Source organism: Typopeltis vanoorti, chromosome 13 (genome assembly GCF_054136105.1).
Source record: "Typopeltis vanoorti isolate ZY-2024b chromosome 13, IOZ_Tvanoo_1.0, whole genome shotgun sequence".
Lineage (NCBI taxonomy): Eukaryota > Metazoa > Arthropoda > Arachnida > Uropygi > Thelyphonidae > Typopeltis > Typopeltis vanoorti.
The window spans coordinates 115,392,907-115,418,363 of NC_143561.1; the positions used below are offsets into that span (position 1 = coordinate 115,392,907).

Sequence of the window (25,457 nt, forward strand, 5' to 3'; positions counted from 1 at the left end):
ATTTTATGTAAATATTCCTAAAACAAGTATTACACTTGGCAGTCACTGCCAAATGTAATACTAGTTCATCCAGTCCTATATTGAAGTATTGAAAAATTCTTTTTGCTATCAGATTAACTGTTTGTTTTCTAAAGTCGCGCTGCCAACAAAATCACGCGATATGTGTAGCAGTCACGTGATTGATGTTATTACAGGAAGCGCTGTTGGTAATTGTTTTGCAATTCTGTAAAAGGAATAAACTGTAATATAATACGGAAGAATACTGGTATTCTTCCGTAAGTTCGAATTATATCGCATTTCGAACTGGAAGTTCGAAATGCGATATAATTTCTGTAATCCTTTTTTATACTCAGGTGACTTGTACATTGATATCGGAATATCAGTGGTATATTGATTTCACCCAAATCATCAATAGCCTGGGCCTTTTTTTTTTTTTTCTACTCATCTTTCTTTCAGAACTTCTAAATTTTTTAACATACTATAAAAATGAGTTACATTATAAATCGCACTTGTCACTTATTTAATAGTTTCTCCAATGTCTCCACTCCAATATTACTGTAACCTATTCCAACTTAATACACTCTAATTAAATTAGTTACTTTTAGCCTGGGCGAACTAATGCTGATGTCAGCAAGTTACAGAGGCATATTTGTTTCTAGTGCCTACTGTCTAGTCAGTACAGTTACGTGAACTTGTGCATGCTCGCAGTATTACAGATTATAGTTAAACGGGGGGGGGGGACAACGTTAATATAAGAAATTTTACATTAGTGTTTTAGTAGGTTAAACTCAGAATGTTGCCGTTGAAATTAAAGCGGAGAACTGCAAATTCGTTTAAATTTGAGGGGCTGGACAGAGCTATTATATAATTTGTTTATAAACTGCATGTACATGCAGTATTTACGTAGCTAAAGGAGTAAGCATTTATGTTGCTCTTATAGAAATATTTTGCATGCAATGTACAATATCTTTTAACAAAGATGTCTCCGGTTTTAGGCATAACAGAAAGTCACCAAGAAGAGTTTGTGAGCCGTTACTTTAGCTGCTGTGAGCACATGTTACCTCACACATAAAGTTTGAGACTGTAAACTTGCGCACATGGGCTGGCAAAAATTAGAAGGAACATTGCTCTGGTTCTAAAGTCAGGCTGTCCATTTTCGTAGGGCGATGTTACGTGCTAGTACTTTGTAGCAGAGTTTGAAGAACTGGCGTTTTTTTATTATTATTTTACTTCCACCTAAGAAAGGTTGTAAACCTATAGTACATTTGTACTTTTGATTACTAAGGAATTTTTTCTTTTTTTTTTAATTAATTACCTATTTTTGTATTATATTTATTTAATTGATGCGTTTAAGTGCCCTTAGAATAGATAAATTGAACAGATCGTTCTTGCAGGTGATGATTTTTTGATATTTAAAGTTGTGGTATTGGCTCATTTCAGTGTAATGTTCACATTCCTTGATATCTGACATTCTTTAAGAATGTCAGATATCAAGCTGTTGGATTAGTTGGTTCCTGAATGTACTAAATTATTGGTATTAAGAATTGTTTATTCTGCTTTATGTTAGGTAGTATTTAAAAAAAAAAAAAATCATTTATTATCCCATGGTATTATTACGCCAGATAATAGAGGTCAAATTCATATATTTTATACAGCACCTTTTCTGGGTTGTTATAAAGTTCACTTAGAAATATTCGTACAATTTAGTAAATGCATTGACGATGCTACCTCGATGTTACAGATTTGCAGATGGGGAAGACTTTTTATGCCATTGCTAAACTCGATTGGTCTTGTGTGGCCGGTCTTGAGGTGAAAGATCATGGTAGTGGCACATTAAACTTGGAGTTGATGGTATCCCCTGGTTTTTCTGCTGAATACCAGTGGTGAGTCATGTCCTGGAGAGTCATTCTTTTTTGTTGTTGTTGTTTTCTTTTTGAGTAGTTTTAAAAAGATCAAAATCTGTGGTATCACTTGATGTTGCAGCCATTTTTGCTACTTCATCTGCAGTTTCATTTCCCTTTAATACCACATGAGATGGAATCCATTGAAAAATTATTTCGGAATCCTTATGTAGTTTGTTTTTTGCTGTGTCTCTAAGTATTCTTGATGGCTAGTGTATCAGTTCTTAATAGCTTGAAGGGCTGCCAAGGAATCTGTGAAAAGTATAAATTACTTTCGGTTTTGATTTTATTAATTCTGCCTGGTATGAGTTGCATCCTATACTGTTGGGGTTGTTTTTAGTTCTATATTTTGAGAGCCCTAGATGAGTACGCCATTCCCAGAATTGCCATTTTCATTTTTGGAGCCATCTGTGTAGAACTTTATCGAGTTGGGTCCATATTACCTTTCCAAGAAAGTGAAAATGAGACCGGTACTCCCTCAAGGCAACATTTTAAGCCCACTCCTTTTTTCCACCTGCTTAAACGACTTAGACAAAAATATAAATAAAGAAACAAAGATAGTTATGTTTGCTGATGATTTGGTCCTATTCACAGCTCACAACAACCTAGAAACAGCAGAAGGTCACTTAAACAAAGCCACCGAAAGTTTATCTACATACTGTGAAAAGCAAAAAATCAAAACTAACCTACTAAATCAGAAATTTGTGTATTTACCATTACTAACTACCTCAGAAAGTGGAGACCAAAGATTAAGCTAAACAATCAATCAATTACATTTAATGAAAACCCCAAATACCTTGGAGTTACCCTGGATCGATCACCCAGCTTCAATAAACATATTAACAATGTTGCAGTCAGAGCAAAAAGAAGACTAAATATCATGAAAAGTATCTGCGATAGAGAGTGGGGAGCCGATGCTAAAACCTTAAAAGTCACATATTATTATCCGACCCATAATGTTAGGTAGTATTATCACATTTACTTGTTTCTTTTATTTATTGTTGGCATTATAATTTCGTCTGGAATTGTTAATGCATTTTTTTGTTATTTTTAATCCTTATTTGTTAAATTTTCAACATAACTTGTAATGAAATTTCGAATGTTTTAAACACTGCTTCCGGTGATGCCACTCATGTGATAGTATTATCACATTTACTTGTTTCTTTTATTTATTGTTGGCATTATAATTTCGTCTGGAATTGTTAATGCATTTTATTGTGTTTTTTAATCCTTATTTGTTAAATTTTCAACATAACTTGTAATGAAATTTCGAATGTTTTAAACACTGCTTCCGGTGATGCCACTCATGTGTTCTGTTAATGACTCGATTGCGGAAGACTGGTTCCAAATATCTGCTTGCACTTGCACGTTCATCTGTTTTTAATCTGTATTAACATTGTCTTCCAGATTTTGTATTAATAACTAGTCCATGTTTGCACCAAACTAGGTTTTATGCTGATTTTTATTTTATTTTTTTTCGGCCACTATGGTCGTTTTTACAGAACGATTCGAGGTAATTATATTCTTCCTTGGCTTCATGGAAGTTTAATACGATTTTGAGTCCTTAAAATTACTATTACTATTTTCGAATTGTTTCAATATTTCTGCTGGACACCGATTAATTATCACTAACATACTTTCGGCCCAAAGACGTACACAAATTCACATGGAGAGAAAACATACATACATACATCTTTAAGGCCCACCTTTCCTAATTGGGTTGTGGGGGCAACAGCTGCAAGAGGAACTTCCCATGGTCACGATCCCCTGCCACTAAGCTCAGGTGTTCTGGTGGGATTCCCAAACGTGTCCACCCAAGGTTTTGGATATAATCTATCCAGCGAGTCCTTGGCCTTCCACGTGGCCTCCCACCCTCTGACTTGGCAAAGAGGGCCTACTGAGGGAGCCTCTCTTGTGGCATTCTGACCAGGTTCCCGTACCAACGTAACCGTGATCTCTCAACACGGAGAAGCAGCGGTTGAGTATTGAGGGTTTCTCGAATTGCAGAGCTTCTGATTCTGTCGAGTCTTGTCAGCCCCGCAACCCCTCGAAGGAACCTCATTTCAGCCGCTTGGATTCGTGTCCGCATTCTTTCGGTCATTACCCAACTCTCATGACCATAGGTGAAGATGGGGACATAGACTGTATTGAAGACAGCCAGCTTTGCCTTCTGGCTTAACTCCCGCTTCAATACTACCGAACGGTCAAGCTCCCGCAATATTGAGCTTGCTAAGCCAATTCGAGTATCTAGCTCTACGTCCGATTTTCCATCATTCGTGAATATGGACCCAAGGTATTTAAACTTCTCCACCTGCCTTATTGGGACTCCACTTACACGTAGAGTGCAATGGGATGGGTGTCTTGAGACCACAAATGTTTTAGTGTTGGCCACACTGATCTTTATTCTGGCGTCTGCACAAACAGCTACAAACCTATCCAGGGTCCGCTGGAGGTCATCTGTGGAAGAGTTAAGTCAACTAGGTCATCTGCAAAAAGCAGACGTCCAATGCTACATCTTCCAATTCTGACACACTCACTGCCTCGGCTGTGCCTATCAATCCAGTCCATAAATATTATGAAAAGGAGGGATGACAGACCACAAACTTGGCAGATGCCAATGGAGACTGAAAGGTTTAGACTTTGTGCTGTTTACCCTGACACAAAACTCTGGGCATTCATACAGGGACTTGATGACTGCTAATAGTTGGCCATCCACTCCATACTCCTGTACTACTTGCCAAAGCTTATCCCGAGGAACCCGGTCATATGCCTTCTCCAAGTCCACAAAATGTGTAGACATTCTTGGCATATTCCCAAGATTTCTCAAAGACCTGCCTTAAAGTGAAGATTTGGTCAGTTATGCCTCTACCAGGACGAAAGCCACATTGTTATTCCTTGAACTTTGACTCAGCTATGCTCTTGCACCGTCTTTCCAAGCACCTAGCATACACTTTCCCAGGCAGGCTGAGCAGAGAGATGCCACGATAGTTACTGCAGTTCTTCTGGTCCCCCTTCTTGAAGACTGGCATTATTATGCCTGTCTGCCATTGGTTTGGTGCTCGCCCAGATATCCAAGCAGCCTGACACACTCGAGTCAGCCAGAGAACACCGTCTCGATTTAAGGCTTTTAGCATTTCGGGCCGAATTTCATCATCGCCAGCAGCCTTGCCCGATTTTAGCGATTTTCTTGCTAAATGGACTTCTTCTGCTGTGAGACTAGTCATTGCCCCGATCTACACCTCTTGGATGTCCTCAACTGCTGGGCCACCCGGGTTAAGAAGGCTCTCAAAGTTTTCCCTCCATCTGTGGAGGATATCCTTCTCGGTTGTTAAAAGTGCACCATCAGACCTTAATTGCCCTTGCTATGCACGATTTCCTTCCTCGAAGGCGGCGGATGGTCTGCCAGAATCCTTTGTTTGTATTTGCAAAGAATGAGTCTAATCTTTCTCCAAAGGATTCCCAAGCCTTCTGCTTTGCTGTCTTTACTGCCTCAGCAGCAGATTTTCGTGCCTCAGCATACCGCAAACGCATCTCAGGTGACCTGACCCTAAGCCATTTAAGGTAGGACCCCTTTTTTGCCCGGACAGATTTTTTGGACTTCTTGGTTCCACCAAGGTGTCCTTTTCTCACTGCCCGTTGCCACGCCGAGCCGCTTTCTGCCACAGCATGAGAGTGCAGAGGCAGTGACAGCTGTTCTGAACAGCTTCCACTCCTCCTCAACATCTGCCGTATGCTTGGGAATCTCTTTGAACCTGGAGGAAATGTCATCTGCAAAATTCTCCCTCACAGCCTCATTTTTCAATGCCTCCCATTTCACGCGGTATAGCTGCTTAGGCCTACCAGTGTTGAGGGTAGCATCTGGTTTCTGAAGCCGTAGAGTGCACACAACAAGGTGGTGGTCAGTTGACAGTTCTGCCCCTCTTCTCACACGAACGTCCAACACTGAGGAAAATAGGTCTGCTGAGACTATAAAGAAGTCGATCAGAGACCTTTGTTCTAGTGTATCCCTGTACCAGGTATACTTATGGACTTCTCGGTGCTGGAAAAAGATATTCATTATGGACAAGCTGTTAGTACAGCAGAAGTCCAGTAATTTCAACCCATTCGCGTTAAGGCCAGGGGCGCCGTTCCTCTCAACCACACGCCTCCATGTCTGGTCATCTATTCCAACATGTGCATTGAAGTCACCCATTAGCAGGACTGATTCCATGTCTGCCACCCTGTCAAAAGCAGCATCCACTTCCTCTAGGAAGGCCGAGTATTCTTACTCCAGATTAGGTGCATAGGTTTGCACCACTGCCAAATCATGGTTTTTCATCTGAAGCCTTAACACACGTACCTGTCCCCCCAATGGGATCCACTCAGCAACACAGTCGGAGGGCTTGTGAGTATCCCCACACCCGCCTGAGAAGACATTGTCGGGCTCACACCAGAGTAGTAGAGCTTCCACCCCTTATCTGGGTCGACAGTTCCAGAGCCTCTCCTCTTGGTCGAAGAAAGCCCGAATAAGTCTAGCAGTAGCGCTTGGCTTCCTCGTCCAGTTCCAACTCCTTCCCTGTCAGAGAGAAGATGTTCCAGTTGCGTAAAGCCATAGTCTGGTGCCGTTGTCGTTGCCATTTCCGTCCATTTTTTGCGCTGCCCCTAAACACCTCCCCAAACGGGTAGCGGGTCCATTGATGGAGTTTCTTCTAGCAGAATGCTGAGGAGTGGTGTCTAAGGGAGACTGTAACATATTTTTTGAACGGGTCCCTCTGCCTAAAATACGAACGCGCTCCTTGGTAACCCGCGCGACAGACGATGCGGTATGATCATTTTTTGATGGCCTGATAATGTCCTGTTAGCACAAGACGACATGACACAGCAAAATAGGAAAGATTCCCCTCGAATACTCTAATAGCATTCGGGGGAAGGAGCAAGAAGAGAAGAAAGAAAGAAGCAAGGGAGGAGCGGGGGGGGGGAACCAGTCTACAGATAATATGACAGATGTATATTACATGAAGTAAGGCGTGGTCCAGCATCAGGTACTTCGGTTTACCATGCCCGTACTCACTAAAGTGAGCCCCTGAGGCTGGAGAGAAAACAATGAAAACAAAATATTGGCTGTTTTTGTTGATAGTGATTTCGCCCTGGTTCAGGATACAATAATTATTCAGGGGATTTGAAATTGCAAGTGGTCTTTAACTTAGTTTTAAGTAGGATAAAACTAAATATCACAATGAAAAGAAAAATATATTAAGAAAGTTTTTAAAAGAATGAAAGCTGAGCAGCTTTTACAGGTGAACTAGATCCAACAATATAAATATCGTTCGTGAAAAACTAACTAATCTTTTCAATAATCTCCAGGACATTTTGCCACCTTCCTGATATTTATCTTCGATATTCTTACCGAAGTCATCTGATTATTTTTGTTTAGCTACTTTTACACATCACTTAGATCTCTTACATTGTTCTCTTTATTCTCTTAAAGCAAGGAAGTCCAACCCGCGGGCTGTGTGCGAACCCATAAGATCTTAAACTTTTAACATTATGTGATGCGAAAAATATACGGTCTTTCTTTTCGTTTTGATACAGGAATTTGAGAATAGGTTTCAAGATTTCAGAAAAAAATATCAATTTTTTGGTATATTTGCGGCTCCGTTTTCAGTCGACATAAGTACATTACCTTCGAATTTTCAAAATTGTATGGAGTTGCAATCAGATATTCAACTCAAAGAAAAATTTGATCATATCTCTTTGGTAGATTTTTATAAAACCTATCTTTCCAGAAAAAAAATATCCTTCGCTTCACAATCACGCTTTATTCATGTCATCGCTTTTTGGTAGTACGTACATTTGTGAACAACTACATGGGCTGTTCAATAAGTAATAAGACTAATTTTACTGTGGCGAAACCACTCATCATAATATTAATTTCTGTGGAATAAAGAAATGTTGCTGTCTATATTAACAAAAGAGGTTGATAGATGGCGTATAGGGGATGATGTGCGAGAGTGTCACGTGACTGAACGCAAGTGCTCATTGGCGCGCCTACGAGGCGCGACCAGTCTTCGAAATGGAAGCGTGCTTGGAACAGCGTTATGCGATTAAATTTTGTGTGCGTTTGGAAAAATCGGCATCGGACACTTTTAGCATGACACGCGAAGCTTTCCACGATGAAGCAATGTCAAGGGCAAGTGTTTTTTGCTGGCATAAAACTTTTAAGGAAGGAAGGCAAAATGTGAAAGATCTTGAACGTTAGAGAAGACCTTCAACGTCCATCACAGAGACAATGATCAACACAGCAGCGATTATCATCGAGCACGTCAAAAGGAAGCGTCCATTGCTGAAGAATGGCTTCTTATTGCACCACGATAATGCAAGGCCACATATTGCTGGTTGTGTAGTGGACGTTTTGCAGAACAACAACACAGATATCCTACCACACCCTCCATACAGTTCCGATCTCGCACCGTGCGATTTCTGGATGTTTCTTCAGCTCAAGAAACCACTAAGAGGCCGCCATTTCGAAAGCAACAAAGCATGTGTAAAAGCTGCGGAGGCGGTTTTGAAAGAACTCTCAAAAAACGGACTCTCACATGTGTTTAAGAAGTGGACGCAACGTTGGGACAAATGCATCGCGTCTCACGGTAGTTACTTCGAAAAAGACCATGTAAATGATGACGATTAAAGGTAATCTGTTTTCTGTATAAATATAGTCTTATTACTTTTTGAACAGCCTACGTATTTTCAAGAATGAAGCATACGAAGAGTAAAGTTAGATCAAAAATTTCCGACGAGAACCTTGAGAGCTCACTACGAATTGCGACCACTTCCATCGAACTAGATATTGATTTCACGTAAATAAGGCCAAATATCTCACTAGTTTTGTGTTTATGCTGTCCTCTTTTTTTATGATATAATAAAAATTTTAAAAAATAAAGCAAGTTTTGTTACTTATATACATTAACTATATTATGCATTTTATATGCGGCACAAGACAATTCCTCTTCACTCAATGTAGCCCAGGTAAGTCAAAAAAAGTTGGACACTCATGTCTTAAAGTATTTGAACTTTTGATATGCTTTCTTTTTTTTCCATAACTGCCTCTACACAACGATGGATTCAAGAAGGTAATTCTTGAATCCACCATTGTGTTTTGGATTTTCTATCCTTACAGACAACTTCACTACATGCCTCCCTGGCCGATTAATGTTTTCTTCAGAGTTTGATACTGAGACTTCAAGGTTTGGTTCTGACAAGAACCAAACATTGGAGTCTCAGTATCAAACTCTGAAGAAAAGATCGATTATTTCTGCTTTGATACTCAAGCTTGATACTGAGACTCCAGTGAAAAATAAAAACTTTTCGAAACTTATAATTATATCACACTTTCTTCTCCTTTGATAACTATGTGTTACGAAAACCACTACAACTTCCAGAACCTTTACTACTCTAATATCTGATCTCCAAACCAGTTCTGCCTTATCTTCTATTAAAAAGAACCATTTTGCAGTCTTAACAATACACAGATCTTTCCTCTTGGTATTACTCTATAATCAAACCTCTCTTAGCATAAGCTCATACAACTACTTCTTCCTAGGCATCTAAAAAAATAGGATTCCGCTTTCGCTCAAGGCGCTACTTTACCTCGGAAAATCTATTAAATATACAAATCTCAAATCTGCGTAACCATTGAATATTTTTCTCAACATTTGGGGCGGTATACCTCCAAAAGTACTTAACTCAATACAGAAGAGAACATTTGGGTCATTAATCAACCTAAACCTATCTCTCATCAATTCACTCGAATCACTCAGGCGTTCAGTCATCTTCATCTTCCACACTGCCGATGTTCATCTGTACTGGTATCAATAATTCGTCTACCCTCTGTTAAAACCATTGAAACATGTGTAATAACTTCAGAACACCCCTTCACAATTCGACGCCAAACCCATAAGCAAATTTCTCTTCCTCGTTCATTTCTGCTACTGTCCTCTGGAACAGTCTCCCAGACTCTGTGGCCCATTGAATACAGTCCATAGTTCATCAAAGTCAACGTCTGTTCTTACCCATCCACGATACTAACGCACTACAGATTACTTATCATCTCCTCTATGGGATTATCATAAGAAAGAAAGAAACAAACAAACAAAAAACAGGATCAGTAGAATATTGTACATTAGCTATGTTGTAATTCAGGTTAAAATTCAATGAAGTGCTGGAAAATGGTCGGATGTAAACAAAGAGTGTGCATACTGCATACTTTTTTCACTCTTATGATCAGTTCAGGTCACATTATGAAAGTGCCATTAAACTTGATATTAAAATTAGTTCTTTACTTTATGCAGATGTTTTACTCTTTAACAAATATGCTCCAGAACACTTCAACTGAATCCTGAATGATAAAACAAGTAAAAAAACACTTTGGCTATTCAGGCTCAATTTTTAGTGAAGATGGCAAATTAAATACTGAAATAGATGGCACATTGAAATGGCTCACTAGCTTTGTTTAAATTCTTATTGAATAAGAGAAATTAGCCAAAACACTAAACTTGCAGTACACAAGGCACGATTATGCTTATGTTATTATTACATTCCTATCAACAATTTCCTCCAAATTAGTCGGTCAGCACTTTGATATTTTCAAATCCGAATTTACTTTTTTTTTTTTTTTTTTGCTATCTTGGCATCAAATATCTGTTCCGCTAATCTTTCCCTTCCATTCCGTTTTGTTTAAGTGCCAAGACCATGATTAGCTCTGCTCACTCATTATTGGATGTTGATATTTTCGCGTTCCATCGTAATACCTTCATTTTTCACGTAATTCTGTCATTGATGTCATATATTGACTTCTCTAATTTGTCTCAGAACTCATTAATCTGTAGTATAGTCTTTGATCGAGAGTTTCATTTACCTAAACTCTTAGATTGGTAATCTGATTGTCCGGAGGTCTACTGGACCGACTTGAGAAATTCGACGTGCAGTGATTTTCTTTCGTATTCTGGGCAAGAAAAACGTAAACTTTTGGGTGCAAGCTTCACACTAGCCTCTCCGATAACTGAGAATTCCAGAAAACCACGTGATGCGTAACAGTCACGTAAATGACGCCACATCCGTGGGCTTCTGACACTGCAGTAAGCAGACGACAAAACGTTTTGCACATAAGAAAACAGAAAATCTTTGAATAAAAAACGCCAAACATCACACAGCACATAATATTAAATACTAATAAAAAAAAAACGATATTAAGAGAGAAACATTCAAGAAAAATAAATACGCTGTAACCAAAATCTCACAAAAGAAAACAGGCCAACATACCTTCATCTATGTAACAACTTCATTCCTTCCTTTCTGTATATTTCATGAAGTTTTGTACATAATTATAACACAACACAATTGCTACAAATATCTTAACAAAATGAAAAGCAACAGTACAAAGCATTTAATTCTCGGTTATTAATTCAACTTATTACTCAATCTTCAATACATTAAAATGAATACAAAATATACTATTAATTACTCCAGTGTTTCTTTTGTCCTTTCACAACCACAATCCATTATTCAATAACTTTTAACTTATATGATTTTTTCAGTATTTTTATGGCAGATAAATCACATATTATCTGTATTGTTAAGCATTGTTCTTTGGCATTTCCTACATAATAACGTCCAGTAATAAATGGACCACAAAGAGAGGAAGCTTACTCTAGCGTAATATGTTAGATAAATCAAGAGGATGTTCCAGTGAGTTTACTGTATAATTGCTATATGAGCATAGGGAGAAAAGATCAGAACGAGAGAAGCATACGCATTATAGCAATTTCTTATGAAATGTGTGTTGTTCTCTGTGCTCCCTAAGCAATCAACGGAAACATCCTTTAGCTCTGGTTAATTGCTTCCCCCCTCCTCCCAATACAACCCCCTACTCAGATAAACATTGCCATTATTCGGAGATGTCATGATGTAATATGAATTGAATAATGTACACTTCCAGTACATACGGCCTTAAAATTTCGGTCTCCAAAACATGCCGCTGTCGTACGAAGTTGCAAAACAAAACTGAATTTTCTTTAAATACCTTTTAACACTTATTATTATTAGACCACCAGACAGAGTCAAGGACCCATCCAGGGAGACCACACATCACTAATACCCGCAGTCATGCGTCCTCTTAAATTCATTCACACTAGATGCACTCACTACTTCAACAGGCAAACTGATCTACCCACTCACGGTTCTAGCAGAGAAAAATGTAGCTCTCACTCCTTTCTTAACTGCATACAACTTCCAAAGATGCCCTTTGTCCTCTCCACACCTTCCACATAAAAAAAACTTTATCAACCGATATCCAATAACGCCCTCTCAAAAGTTTATAGACCACCATTATCTCACCCATATTTCTTCTGTCTACCAGCCTACATATTCTTTCCGCAGCTTCTTTATCTCTATGGAACCCAGGAGACTAAATCTACGCACAGTAGTGTTGGTCCGGTCGTATCAAAACCTTGTCAGTGTTCGTTTCAACATCGCAATTACCTTCCGAGTTGTTATGTGAACTTTCAGTTTTAACTTTCTATCCATCATCATAACTACAAGATCTCTAGCCTAGTCACTTACTCCAAACATAATCTCGCCAATATAATATGCCGTTGGATATCGCATCACGCCAAAGTGCCTAACTTTACATTTATTAACATTGAATTGCAACCATTATCGTTGGACCACACCTTCAGCCTATTGAAATCACCCTGTATATGCTGTATGTTAGTAGCATCTCAAGTTATGCCTATTTTCGCATCATTAGCAAACAATGAAGATTTCCTTTCAACCCCTTCGATATCATTAATGTAAGACTAAACAACAATGGTCCAAGGATACCCTGGCACACTGCTGGTCACCTTAAATCTGGCAGATTCACATATATTAATTTTCTCTCTCATATATCGCTTTCTGATATCTGTCCATCCTCCGAGCCAAAAGTTTATATTCCATTCGCATATTCTCTAATTCATGAACAACCTTTCATATGGTAACCTATTAAATGCCTTAGCAAAGTCCAACAGTATCATAGTTTGTCCATTCCCACTATGCAGCTCAGTCGTAACATTATTATAAAATATGAGCAAATTACTTAGACACGACCTCTCTTTAGTAAACCCATGCTGTTCCTTGCAAAATATGTTTGTCCACCCATTTCTGTATGCCAGTTCTTACTAACTTCTCTAAAATCTTTACAGTTATTCCAGAGATACTGATAGCTCGATAGTTACACACATCAGTCTTTGCATTACCCTTCTGCAATGGGATTATCATTGATTTTTTTAAATTCCTGTGGAATATTTCCTAAGCTTAAGAGTCAAATTACAGAAACACTTAAGGGCCTAACCAGTTCAGCCAATCATTCTTTTAGCAAATTTGCTGATATCCCATCTGTCCCAATGGTTATATTCTTATCCAGGTTGTGCAACAGCTCTCATCAGCTAGTGGCAAAATAGTCACTTTCTTGACTGAGACATGTTCTGGCACTATGATCAAATCTAAGCCTCCTTGGCCTTGAATTGTTTCTTCTTTCACACGCTACGTGAGAAAGTTGCCTAAGAACAGTTCAATAAATTCTTCTTTGTTCTTATCTCGAGTTTTGTCTGCTACCCAATCAATATGCGGATAATTTAAGTAATCACAATTAATGCTCTCTACCCATCAAGATATATTGTGATGTATTTCATCATCCCCAGCAGCTCAACCACGAAGTCTGTAGCAACACCGAAATATATATTTCATCCTGCTCCAGTTTACACCAGAGAGCCTCAAATTTACTACTACATGGAACATTTGCTTTCATAATATTCCAGAATTATTAGCCATTTGAAAGCGGTTGATCTTTTTTTATCAAAAGATTTGAACCCGGTTTCGTATATAGTTGTTTCGTACGCCATTGATTGCCTTTCCTCTGACGTTTTCTGCTGAAACTAGGCCAGAATGGAGTACGAATTTGTAATGTAAAATGCCACAGATATCGTAAGTTTCGCTTCATGTCACCGATTTCAAAAAATTTTTCCCCTTGATTGTTTTATCTAAAAAAAAACAAAAAGAACTTCGTATTTAAAAAAAAAAAAAAAAAGCAAGCCAAGTACTGAGGAAGCAGGAGATTTGTAGTTTAGAAGAAGCGGCTAATTTTTTAAATTATTTTTATTAGTAATATTGGCGTTACGTATATGATAGTTCTTCAGTTTCCGATGGGAGTTGACATTCAACAATTAACTGTCAGCTTAGTTAGCCGAAGTTAACCTACACGCTCTCCATTCAAGACGCTACAGGTTCGAGTCCCGCGTATTTGATTCCTGAAGTGGCTTAAAGTTTCATGCCTTGTCTCTAGAGCAAGATTTCTGGGTATGTAAAAAAAAAAAAATTTTTTAATTAAATCCTTAGCCCGTCTATGGTACTAAAGGTTTATAACAACCTTGTCAACTAAATATCCGTTTCTAAATTACAGCCAATCTCCTGCATACTCAGTATCGCTCAATATTTTTAAATAGGAGATATATATTTATGTTTTTTGTTTTTAATGAAGCGGGTAACAATGAACAAAACAAGTTGACATCGGTGGAAAGATGCGGTCTGCTGCATTTTACTTCCTTTTCTCTCCTTTTTAGTTCCACCCTACTTAAAAATCGGGGGAAACTTAAACAACCGAATTCCCAGTTTTGTCGAAGACGGATTGACAGTGTTACCTGCATAGGCGCATGAAGAGGAACTCCCCCCCCCCCACACACATATATTTTCACCTTAGTCCGATTGGGCTGAATTTTTCCAGATGACTTTAGGCATCCTAAGAAACAAGCATATTCCGAATTTGGTCTAAAATGTTTGAGCGATTCTATTGATATCTGGGCCACACGTTTTTCGCTGTTTTCAAAGTGCTCTAGTTTTTAATCAACCGTATTTGCCAGACTTTGTCCTGCTGAAACAGTTGCGGACAAATGATATTTAGCTTTGAACTGTAGTTAGGCAGGTCGAATTTTGGCGTTAATGATTCCTGCAGTAAAAAAGGTCATCAGCTCGCTAGGCTTAAATCACTACTGTAATTCTTGATATCTATCATATCTAGGACTTATAGTTTCATATATGATAAACACACGCAATTTACAGACAAAAAATACTAGTGATGGTGGCGGGCAGTAGATGGCGCTGATGTAGACGATAATGGTAGTGGCGGTTTGGTGTATCACGTGGTGGATACGGGGAGTTTTAGAGTAGCTGCCTTTCCTCGATGAGTCTTTGGACTCCTTGGAGGTATCACGAAATAATAAATAGAGAATTGTCATTGCTGCTAAAACATGTTTTCATTAAACGGCCTGCTATTGTATTAAGTAATAAAGCGAATTGTCAGAATGACAACTTGCAAGTTGAGAAATGAAGATATTATTGTTTAATTTACTATCAAAATATTTTATAACTGACTAACTATATATTTTTCTTGTTATTCCGTATTAATTACTTCCTCTCCGCGAGAGGTCGCATCCTATGAATTATATTGATTTTTGTCGTCTACGCTCTTACGAGAATGTGTGTATGTTGCAGGTTGCAACAGTTCACTCTGGTTGTGCGGAAGCTCCTGTGAAGTGAATGGAAGCCGCAGTATCACAAGAATTAATACGGAGTCACTTTCCACCATAACTTGCAGATTCGAGTTCTGCCACTAGACTTGCAGTCAAGATCGCAACTTTGTATTGAAAGCGTAGTGTAATCAGTTTCAACATGACTACTTTCAGGTATGTGTTTATAGCCTTCGTCTTGTCATCGATTTTTCCTCTCTTTGCGGCAAACGCCCCTACTGATATACGACTTGACGAGAAAGCCAAAAGCCTGCATCGCGTTGATTCTCTTAACATCTTGGTTTACGTTTTTCTTCTCATCTTGACAGTGTGCACAATATGGTTGTTCAAACGGCGAAGAGCGAGATTCTTGCATGAGACTGGCTTGGCAATTATATACGGTAAGCTTTAATATATGCTATTTTGCTTATTTAAACAAAAATGCCTGTATTCTTTGCCTAATAATATACTTTGATTTTTAGTGACATATTAATTATCGTTAATAAATTCAGTAAAATTTGTGCAGTTTATTTTTCGGAACGACCGTGATTACATCTTTATGAGTAAGCTAAATATTCAAATGATTCCAGCTTTTGTTTATTTGAGAAGTTGAAACGGCACCGAGAAATCTTGACCTGAATCTTATAGAAATATGTTTTCTGTCATTTGAAATTTAATAACTCACCACTCACTTGCACCTGTAATTTGCAAGGAATTTGGCATTCAATAGCAGACCCTTTACATGGAAAGGGATAATCTCACCGCCCCCTCCATTTTCATAAAGAATTATTGCTGCTGTCGATGACGGTTCCCTATTCTTTGCCGTGTTATTGCTTACCGATAGCATTTTCCTGGTAACTTCCAGTTCCTGAATGTATTATTTTTCGCGAGTGTTTTTGTCTTAAATAGTCAGCACACCGTGTCTTTTCCTTATAGGATGAGAGTAGAGATTAGAAAGAAATATTGCGTTCCCCCCCTCCCCCAATGGTTGGCGTGCTAGGCTTACAACTACACCTTATTCTTAAAATCTCAGTGAATATTACACTCCAGTGTAATATAGTTATGTTATTTATTTATTTTTCATCTATAAAGTGGCAAATCACCAATATGACTTTCTGCCAGATATTGCTGATTATTATTATTTTGGTTTACATTTAAGTATTAAAAAACCACCCAAAGCATACTTCAGCAATAGAAGCTTTGGACTCGTACTTCGTTTAACGTCACCCTTCCATCACCATCCGCTTTCAATCCCAAGAGGGAGAAAGAAATCCGGAATGTCCATGAAGTGAAACCTTTGGAAAGGCTACGTGACTAGTCTAGAAAATATCTACACAGTATCCGATGTAAACTGTAGTTTCTTTCTGCGGGGGGGGGGGGGGTAAAAATAGATTTTATTAGCTATCTTCCAAGTAGTTGGTATTTTTCCTAATAATTTTGTAATTTTATTTTTATGTAAAGTTTTAGTTATTTAGTTTTTAGCTATATTCTGCGTTCAAGGTATCCTGAACAGTTGCCTAATTTAAATTACAATTTAATAATAATAATAAGAATTTTTCCAAGATGAGTTTGTAGACTCAATGGAGGTGCTTCTATATAATAATAATAATCAGGACTCGACAAATACTCTCGTCCATTCGCCAGTGGCGAGTCGATTTTGTTATCTAGCGAGTAGATGCAGACTGGATAAAATAAAATATTTTTATTTAATAAAAAATGAAATTTTCTGAACAATTTTTTTAAACTAAGTTTTAAAACACAGAAGAGTATGCATGGGCAATATCAAGTAACATTCTAACAACAAAAATTAATGTTACAAGTTGTATATTCCAAAAGATCAATATTGTTTTTACTGTAATTCATATTTTTATTATTTATTGATTTGTCCTCCTTAGAATAGTTCTCATGCAAAGGAAATATTCCGCAAACAACGAAACGGCATCACTAATTACCCTTTATAACTCCTATCGACATATTATTTAAAAAAAAAAAAAAAATGAACTCGGATCATAGCTAGTATTTTTTTTTTTTTTTTTAATTTCGTGGCGAGTTTGATTTTGCATAATTTGTGGAGCCCTGATAATAAATAATAATAACACTTTCTAACAAGATGAGAAATATGTTTCCACTGCATTTCAGAAAAGCCTGCAAGTTTAGTCCATATATTTGTTTATAAGGGTTTAATATCGATTGCATTAAATGTGACTCTAGTTGTTATGAAAACATCAAAAATCAATAACTGAAACTGTGTCATGGCGTGAGTAATGTTTGCGGACATTCTCAAGTTTTAGGCGCATTTGCCAGTCTCACATTAATAATAATAGGGATGCTCTATCACAAAAATATCCAAAGAAGACGCAGTTTACAGAAAATATATTTAATGGCATGGGAAGATGAAATTGTGTGAAATATAGAGTGCTCTGCGGAGCTTTGTGGAATGGCATCCTGGGATATTTAGAAATTTTAATCACGCAACAAGTAATATGAGTACGACACACATTGGTTGCAGACCCTACATGTCGCATTAGTGTTTTGTGGGTAAAATAATAATCATTTTACGTATAATATTCATGATGGAGTTTTGTAGAAAGCTTATTGCTTGGAACAGGAATGAAAATAAATAAATTATTTTCATTCCGACGTTTTGCCAGCTCAAGCTAGCATTATCTAGGCACTCGCTAATCGAAGACGAAGTGAAATGACCCATAAAACAAGGACAATCGCGTGGCATGCAAGTGAGACGACAGCTTCGCTCCTCTGCGATCTACTGTAGTTACTCGTGGTAGGAAGATAGGGCAGTGCGTCAAAATTTATTCAGAATCACGTCGTCAGTTCTTTTCAGTTATTAGGTTTCTATACAACTTTATTCGTTTCCAAGAACAGTATTTGTGTAAAAACTTGGGTTAAAAACTTTGTTTAATGTTGTAGGCTGCTAATTCTGCTGTTTTAGCAATCTCACTGTGCCTTTGATTGTAAGGTAATCTGCTTTAGGGAGTCTGTTTTTAAGGAGTTCGGAAAGTTTTTTCCCCTATGTTATTGTATTCGTCCCCCCTCTACCGCGAATGATAGTAAAGCATGTTGTTTCAGATGAAGTGTTACTCCTGAGGACGAACCTCTTTCTGCACTTGAAAGAAAGGTCTTGAAAATTTCAATTTCTGGATAGTGTGATGGTGTTAGGTAACATGTATGTCTGGGTATTCGATCCTGAACACAAGCAGGAACTATCAGATTGCCTTGTAATGTCGATATCCAAAGAAGATTTAAGCTCTTTTTCCCAGTTCATAGGCGAAAGTAATTCGAATCTTGTTATTATTAAGGAATTGTAGAGAGTGTGAAGGAGCCTGTGTAGCACGAGGCCGAATGGTCCACAGGCTCTTTCGAATCTATAATCGTCCATACCTCTATACCAAATCCAGTGACAGTTTCAAAAGAGTCCATGTGTTAGTTGGCGGGGGAGGTTTAAAGTGGGACTCGCATTCCTTCACTGCACCTTCAGTTTGTTTATAATTGTTACAGCGAAATTACTTAGGTTTAAGATAATGCTAAGAGCCCACAAATATTGGTTGGAGAGATATTTTTGGAAAAGGAGTTCTGGTATATTTGTGCTGGTACATTTGTAAACAGGGACAGTGCGCCTAAGGTCACTTAGGTTCATTGTCCTCTAATTAATGGTTCTGTACGGATGCTTTGAAGTGCATTGGTTAAACTATCTTACCGATATGTTTGAAGTTAGAGTGGGAAATTTAACTAGTTCATATAAAAGGAGAGCAATTTATGGCATTCATGATTAGATGCTATAAAAAAGCTTAAATATTTCGTAGACCATCTTGTAATAATTCTTTTATTTTATTCTTATCAACTGTTTGGGATAAATGTATTTCCTTCTTGTACTTTCATTGTTAATGTTCTGGTGTTTGTTTTAAGATTTGCTAGATATATTGCTTCTTTTGGAGGGCTTGTTTTTAAGAAACGTCGAGACTTCTAGTTTGTCTTCTAACTTTTGCTTTTTTCTGATGTAAGCAGAAGAAATTTTTTCAAGAGCAACAGAAAAAGTGAAATCTTTACTTAAAATTTGTTTCATTGCCCATGTACATAATCTTGCTGAATACCTCCTTGACTGAAATGCCACTTTTCGCTCATGAAGGAATTTCCACCAGTATGGAGATGGGGTTGCTTTTTTTGAAGTACTGTAAGGTTGAAGCAGTGGAGGCAAGCGAAGAGTCACGACTGTTGTACAGAAAGCAGTCTGACTATGAAAAGAAACTGGCCTGCAAGTTAAATACAACCCAAAAGAATTCTATTGTTATGCTGCAAGTAAAAGAAAGAAAGAATGAATTTGAAAGAATAACTCCTGAACGGAGATGGTATGCGGGTGACTGATGCAGAATTGATTGTTAAGCTAATGAACAAACAGCCATTTTGCTAAAAACTATCAACTTGGTATATCAACATTGAACTGACCACTACCTCTTCACCGTATGAGGAGGAACTACTAGAGCTAGTGAACAAACTGAACAAGAGTTCTGCAATAAGAACTGGTGGGATATCAGCATGGATGCTGAACACTCTTTTCCCTTGACCAGGCTATATAATTTCAGTCAGAACAGGGAAGATCCCACAGAATGGAAAGAATGTATGGCAGTCCCATTGCACGAGGATGGTGCAAAGACTGATGTATCTACCTATCGACCAATCAGTATCTCAGGAGTGGTGGTGAAGATTTTGGAACTATTGGTTAGGGCTCGCATTCAGAAATTGTTGACAGAGAATCTCTACTTTGCAATGAACAGCATGAGTTTGCTAAGAGAAGGTCGTGTTTTAGTAACGTACTCACATTTTATAATAATTTTGCCATTGAGTTAGACAACGGGAATGGATACACCATGTTACTTTTGGATTTTCCTAAGATGTTTAACAGGTAACCACTGTTATGCCTCAAGGATCAGTCCTTAGTCCATTGTTATTCAGTCTGTACATTAATGACATTGGAAAGAACTTAACATACAGCTTTTGCTGATGTTGCAAAGATAGGTAGGGTAATCAGGAATGCTGCTGACATGTGGTATTTGCAGAATGATTTGAATAGGTTGGAATTGTGGGCATGGGAAAATGGGTGTCAGTTCAATCTCAGTAAATGTAATGTCACTCACTTCGGCGTGATTAGATATTCAATGTCGTATTATATTGGTGGGAGTATGCCAAAGAAACAGACCAAGCTAGGATCTCGGAGTTTTAGTAGTTAAAATGTCGAAGTTCAAGGATCATATAGCAAAGATTGTAAATACAACTCAGAGAATAATTGCAATGCTGAAACGCACTTTGACATGTAAAGAAGGAAGACATTTTGCCTCTTTACAAAGCCTTGATAAGACTTCACTTAAATTATTGCGGGTAGTTCTGGTCTCTTTTTCGCAATGATTCTCGTACAGTGGAGAAAATACAAAGGAGAGCATCAAAATATCGCAGTTGCGGAATACTGATTATGAAGACAGATTCAGAATTTGTAGGCTGCAGACACTAGCAAAGGAGAAAGAGGGATGATGAGATTGAGACATAAACTTCTGAGAGAGTTATACAGAATTTCAGTAGATGGAATTTTTCATTTTATGTAGGGTAGGGATAGGATGCAGTGGAGAGAGAGAATATCTTGGGAAGTTGATGAATGCTATCCAAAGGGGGTGATATCTAGGTTTTTCTCTCATAGAGTTGTGCGTGAATGGAATAGCTTGCCATTGGATGTTGTGTGCATATAGAGTGAATGAATTCAAGAACAAGTATGACAACTGGCGCGAATATATGGCTTCCCTCAATGAACTCCTCACTCCCTGGAGGTCTCTCTTAATAATAATTAATTATTATTATCAGGATTAGGAACACAAGATAGCGGAAGTTGGCTGTATTCTTTTTATTCACTTTTGTTTGTCATGTGCTTAACAGTCACGGCGGTGAAAGATACAAAACGTACAGCCTATCGTTTTCCCATCTATGTCCCAAAGAGCGCCGCTTACTTAAGTGAACGTAGAGGTATTACAAGATATACGAGTTAGTCGATCTCTGGCCCGGGCAAGCGTTTTTTTTCTTGTATAAGTTAAGGGATATTACATCCCATATCGTTTCTTAGCCAAATAAGAAACTCAGAGTTTCATGCCGAATATAGTAGAAACTATATAAAGTTCGGCTATTCCGTAAGCAAATACCTGGATACTGCAGCAACTGACCCTAAAGGTAGTGCAAGCAGAGGCACCTCATAGGGTCAGTTGCTGCAGTATCCAGGTATTCGCTTACGCTTAGAATCGCGGAACTTTATATAGTTTCTACTATATTCGGCATGAAACTCTTTGAGTTTCTTATTCGGCTAAGAAACGACATGGGATGTAATATCCCTTAATGTATACAAGTCATATGTCGCCGAATTGAAGCCTTTGGCTCTTCATATATCTAATAAGTTTTTTTTCTTGCCGGAAATTCAGGTTTTTCGTTCCGTAAACTCAAGAAAATCGACCGTAGAAACCACACTATTTTCAGACATAAAAAATATTGTGTAAGGGTTAGGTAACAAGAGATTACGGTACTTGTTAGCCGTCTCTTCACTGCGTGCCGCTTAATTAGTGATAGCCTTGGGCCAGCTGTCTCTCATTGTCTACCAGTGGAGATCGAACTGCCCACTCAGTCTCCAAAAGTTAGGGGCCAAAACGGCCTCGCTTACTCTCTATACGGGAATACAAGGCGTTAACTGATTTTTTATTTTTTTTTATTTTTTCATAATTCCTCACTCGTGAGTTTCCAACTTTTATGCTACAAATCATCTGTGTCGTGTGGGATCTCTGTTTTGTGTGGATTCTTTTGCTCGGATCCAATCATAGTCGTGTGTAGAGCATTTTCCACAAAATTGTACAGTGAATAGGACTTGTACAAATAAATAATGGAATTATTTATATGTATATGCATTTATAGCGATATCACATTTTATTTCATATGATTCCCTTTATCTGTTTAAGTTTAAACAGCCCTCACACCCTATATTGGACTTAATTTTGTGTGCTGTTCTGTTTATGGGTGTGTTTGCGGGATTTTTTTTTAAAAATACTCTTCTCTCTCCTTAAAGAGACCGGATAATTTGCCTTCAGTTGAAAAGTTCCTATAAATGTTTTTCGTGCACCGATTCGAACTCTTCCAACCGATGATTTCTTCGGTTTTTCGAACCGAAGGGGGAAGTGTTATTCTTCCGATTGCGCTCTAATATACTAGTGGTTCACAGAAGCAAGCGGAAAAAAAAAATGGTTTCTCGTATCAGATAGTAATTAATTGTTTTTTTAGTTTGCCACTTTTTTCTATACACAGTTTTATATAACTTTGGATATTTTAACGCATATCCGTTATCAAATACAATTTAATTTATTCTCGTCGTTGTACTGTATGAAAAAGCATCGACTGTATACCATTGACAAGTAAACTTTTGCGATTTCTTATATCGTTTGATATGGTATCCCGAAGCTCTTGGCTACATAAACGGTATTTGAAATAGCTCAGTAGCAAAGCATGGCAAGTAAATGCAATGTGAAGTATATCCGTAAATTATATGTTCTCCGACAAGTTATATATTTCGGGAAGAAAAAAACATAAAAGAAATAAAAATAAAAAAACTTAAGATATAGAAAAAGTCCGGGCCTGGATGGAATATGCGTTGAGCTCTTTAAATATGCAGACAATAGCTTAAAAGAAAACCTACTTAAAGTCTTCAATAATATCTGGAAATATCAAAAGATCCCAAAAGAATTGGAAACTGGAGTAGTAATAAATATTTAGAAAAAAGGTCCCAGGGACAAATGTGGAAATTACAGAGGCATTACTCTCTTAATAACAGTGTCTAAACTATATGCAAACATCCTAAAGAATAGGCTAATTAAGCATACAGAAAATTATTTAGAAGAACAGTGTGGTTTTAGAAGAGGGAGAGGATGCGCAGGTGTCTCTTTCACAATGCAACAGATCATAAAAAAAAAAAAAGAATTTAACCTGCCCACTTCTATTTATTGACTACGAAAAAGCATATAATAACTTGAACAGAAATCTACTCTGGAAAACATTACAAGACAATAAAATACCTCCTAAATTAATTAAAGCAATAAAAAGTCTATATAGAGAAACAAAAATTTGCATCAAATTTGCAGATGGAACATTATCAGAACCTAAAACTATAAATAAAGGAGTAAGACAAGGTTGCGACTTATCCCCAACCCTATTCAACATTTATATAAACAGACTCCTAAAAGAATGGAAAACAACTGTCCAAGATGGAATTAAACTAACAAATAATAAACAGCTAAATATAATACTTTATGCAGATGATCAAGTACTAATTTCAAACTCTGAAGATAAACTCCAAATTGACTAACCATCTAAATGAAATAGCAAAAAAATATAAACTGAAAATATCTGAAACAAAAGCAATGGTAATGTGTGGAAACAACATTCAAAATGTCAAAATTATGCTTAACATAAAATAATAGAACAAGTTACTGAATTCACATACTTAGGAAATATAATCTCGCAATACAATACTGATTCACAATTGGAAGCAAGACTACAAATTTACAATAGAATGAATGGTATAATTAAAAGAAATTTTGGAAAACAAATGACTAAAGAAACTCAAGATTACATAATATGAGCTCTAAACCATCTCTCAAATTTGGAAGTGAAACCTGGATTCTAAAACAAAGAAACATACAAAGATTTGAAGCAGCACAGATAAAGTTTCTAAGACCTCTCCTGGGACTCACTAGATTAGATAAAAAGAAAAACACAGAAATAAGAGAACGATTAGATGCAAAGAACATCGTACAAGAAATAGAAGAATATCAGCAAAATTGGCTACACCACATAGAAAGGATGAATAGCAGTAGGATTCCCAAAGTAGCATATAAACCTACAAGAAGAAGAGACCGCGGACGTCCAAGATTAAGATGGAAAGACTGACTTCATCTGCAGAATATGCACAGGACATAAAAATAGCTACCTGAATTTCTCAGACAACGACGACGAAAAAAAAAAAAAAAAATTGTCACCACTTAATATTCTCATTGAGTTGAAGAAGCCCTTAATAGCTGTTTATTTGAGCTGGAATTCATGTCTTTACTACCAAAAAGCGTTGCTACTGGCTGTGGTGAAATAGTGAGACTTCATGGCGATTGTTAATTAACTTTGAAAGACATTTAAAATATACAGATCATTTGAAAACAATTTAATTCAAAATTTGAATAAATGTCTTTTGTCGCATGCTAAAATCAGTTTCATCCCTTACCCCAAACCTGAAGAAACATTTGTGAAGTGGGCATGAACGTCTCTTCTCATCTACCACCTTGTCACATCAGCTTACTCATTGGCGATGAAACATACAGACATTGAATACTTTGGCATGGAAACATGGTGACAATATGTCATTACATTAATTATATAAATTCAGTGGGTATTAAATCCAACATCATTTCAAAGCCGAATACAGAAACTATAAAAGTTTTTTCGTGCGAAAATTGACCAAAGAGCTTGCGGAAATACACCGCTGCTGTATTCCGGTGTGAGAATACGCCGGCGGTGTATTCCCGCAAGCCCTCTGGTCAATTTTCGCACGAAACTTTTATAGTTTCTGTATTCGGCTTTGAAATGATGTTGGATTTAGCATCCACTTAATTTATATAACTTTGCATCGCCCAAATGAGGCTTTTTGCCTCTTTATTTTAGTAAATGTCATTGCCTAACTTGTCAAACAAACGAAAATAATTCTTTATATAATAAAGCAAAGATATCTTCGCGACCAAATGGTTTTGCTACGTGTTAGTTTCTTGAGAAAGATATCATCAAATGATTCAGATTCCTCCCATGACGGAAGTACTTATTTGCAATCAAATTTAGTCACCACTGAGGTGTTAGATAGAAGATTTCTCCCGGAATCATGGTTTTCCTTGGACAAACTGGTCTGCAA

General features: G+C 37.4%; 1 protein-coding gene across 1 annotated transcript in view; it reads left to right on the top strand.

Moving 5' to 3' along the window:
* Positions 1-25,457, top strand: part of LOC150100485 (sodium/hydrogen exchanger 9-like) — a 481,199-nt gene that overhangs the window by 36,743 nt on the left and 418,999 nt on the right. The window contains exon 2 of the mRNA XM_090402508.1: positions 15,462-15,876. Coding sequence (XP_090258634.1) covers positions 15,639-15,876 — 238 coding nt within the window. The 5' untranslated portion in view covers positions 15,462-15,638. The remainder of the gene's footprint in view (positions 1-15,461; positions 15,877-25,457) is intronic.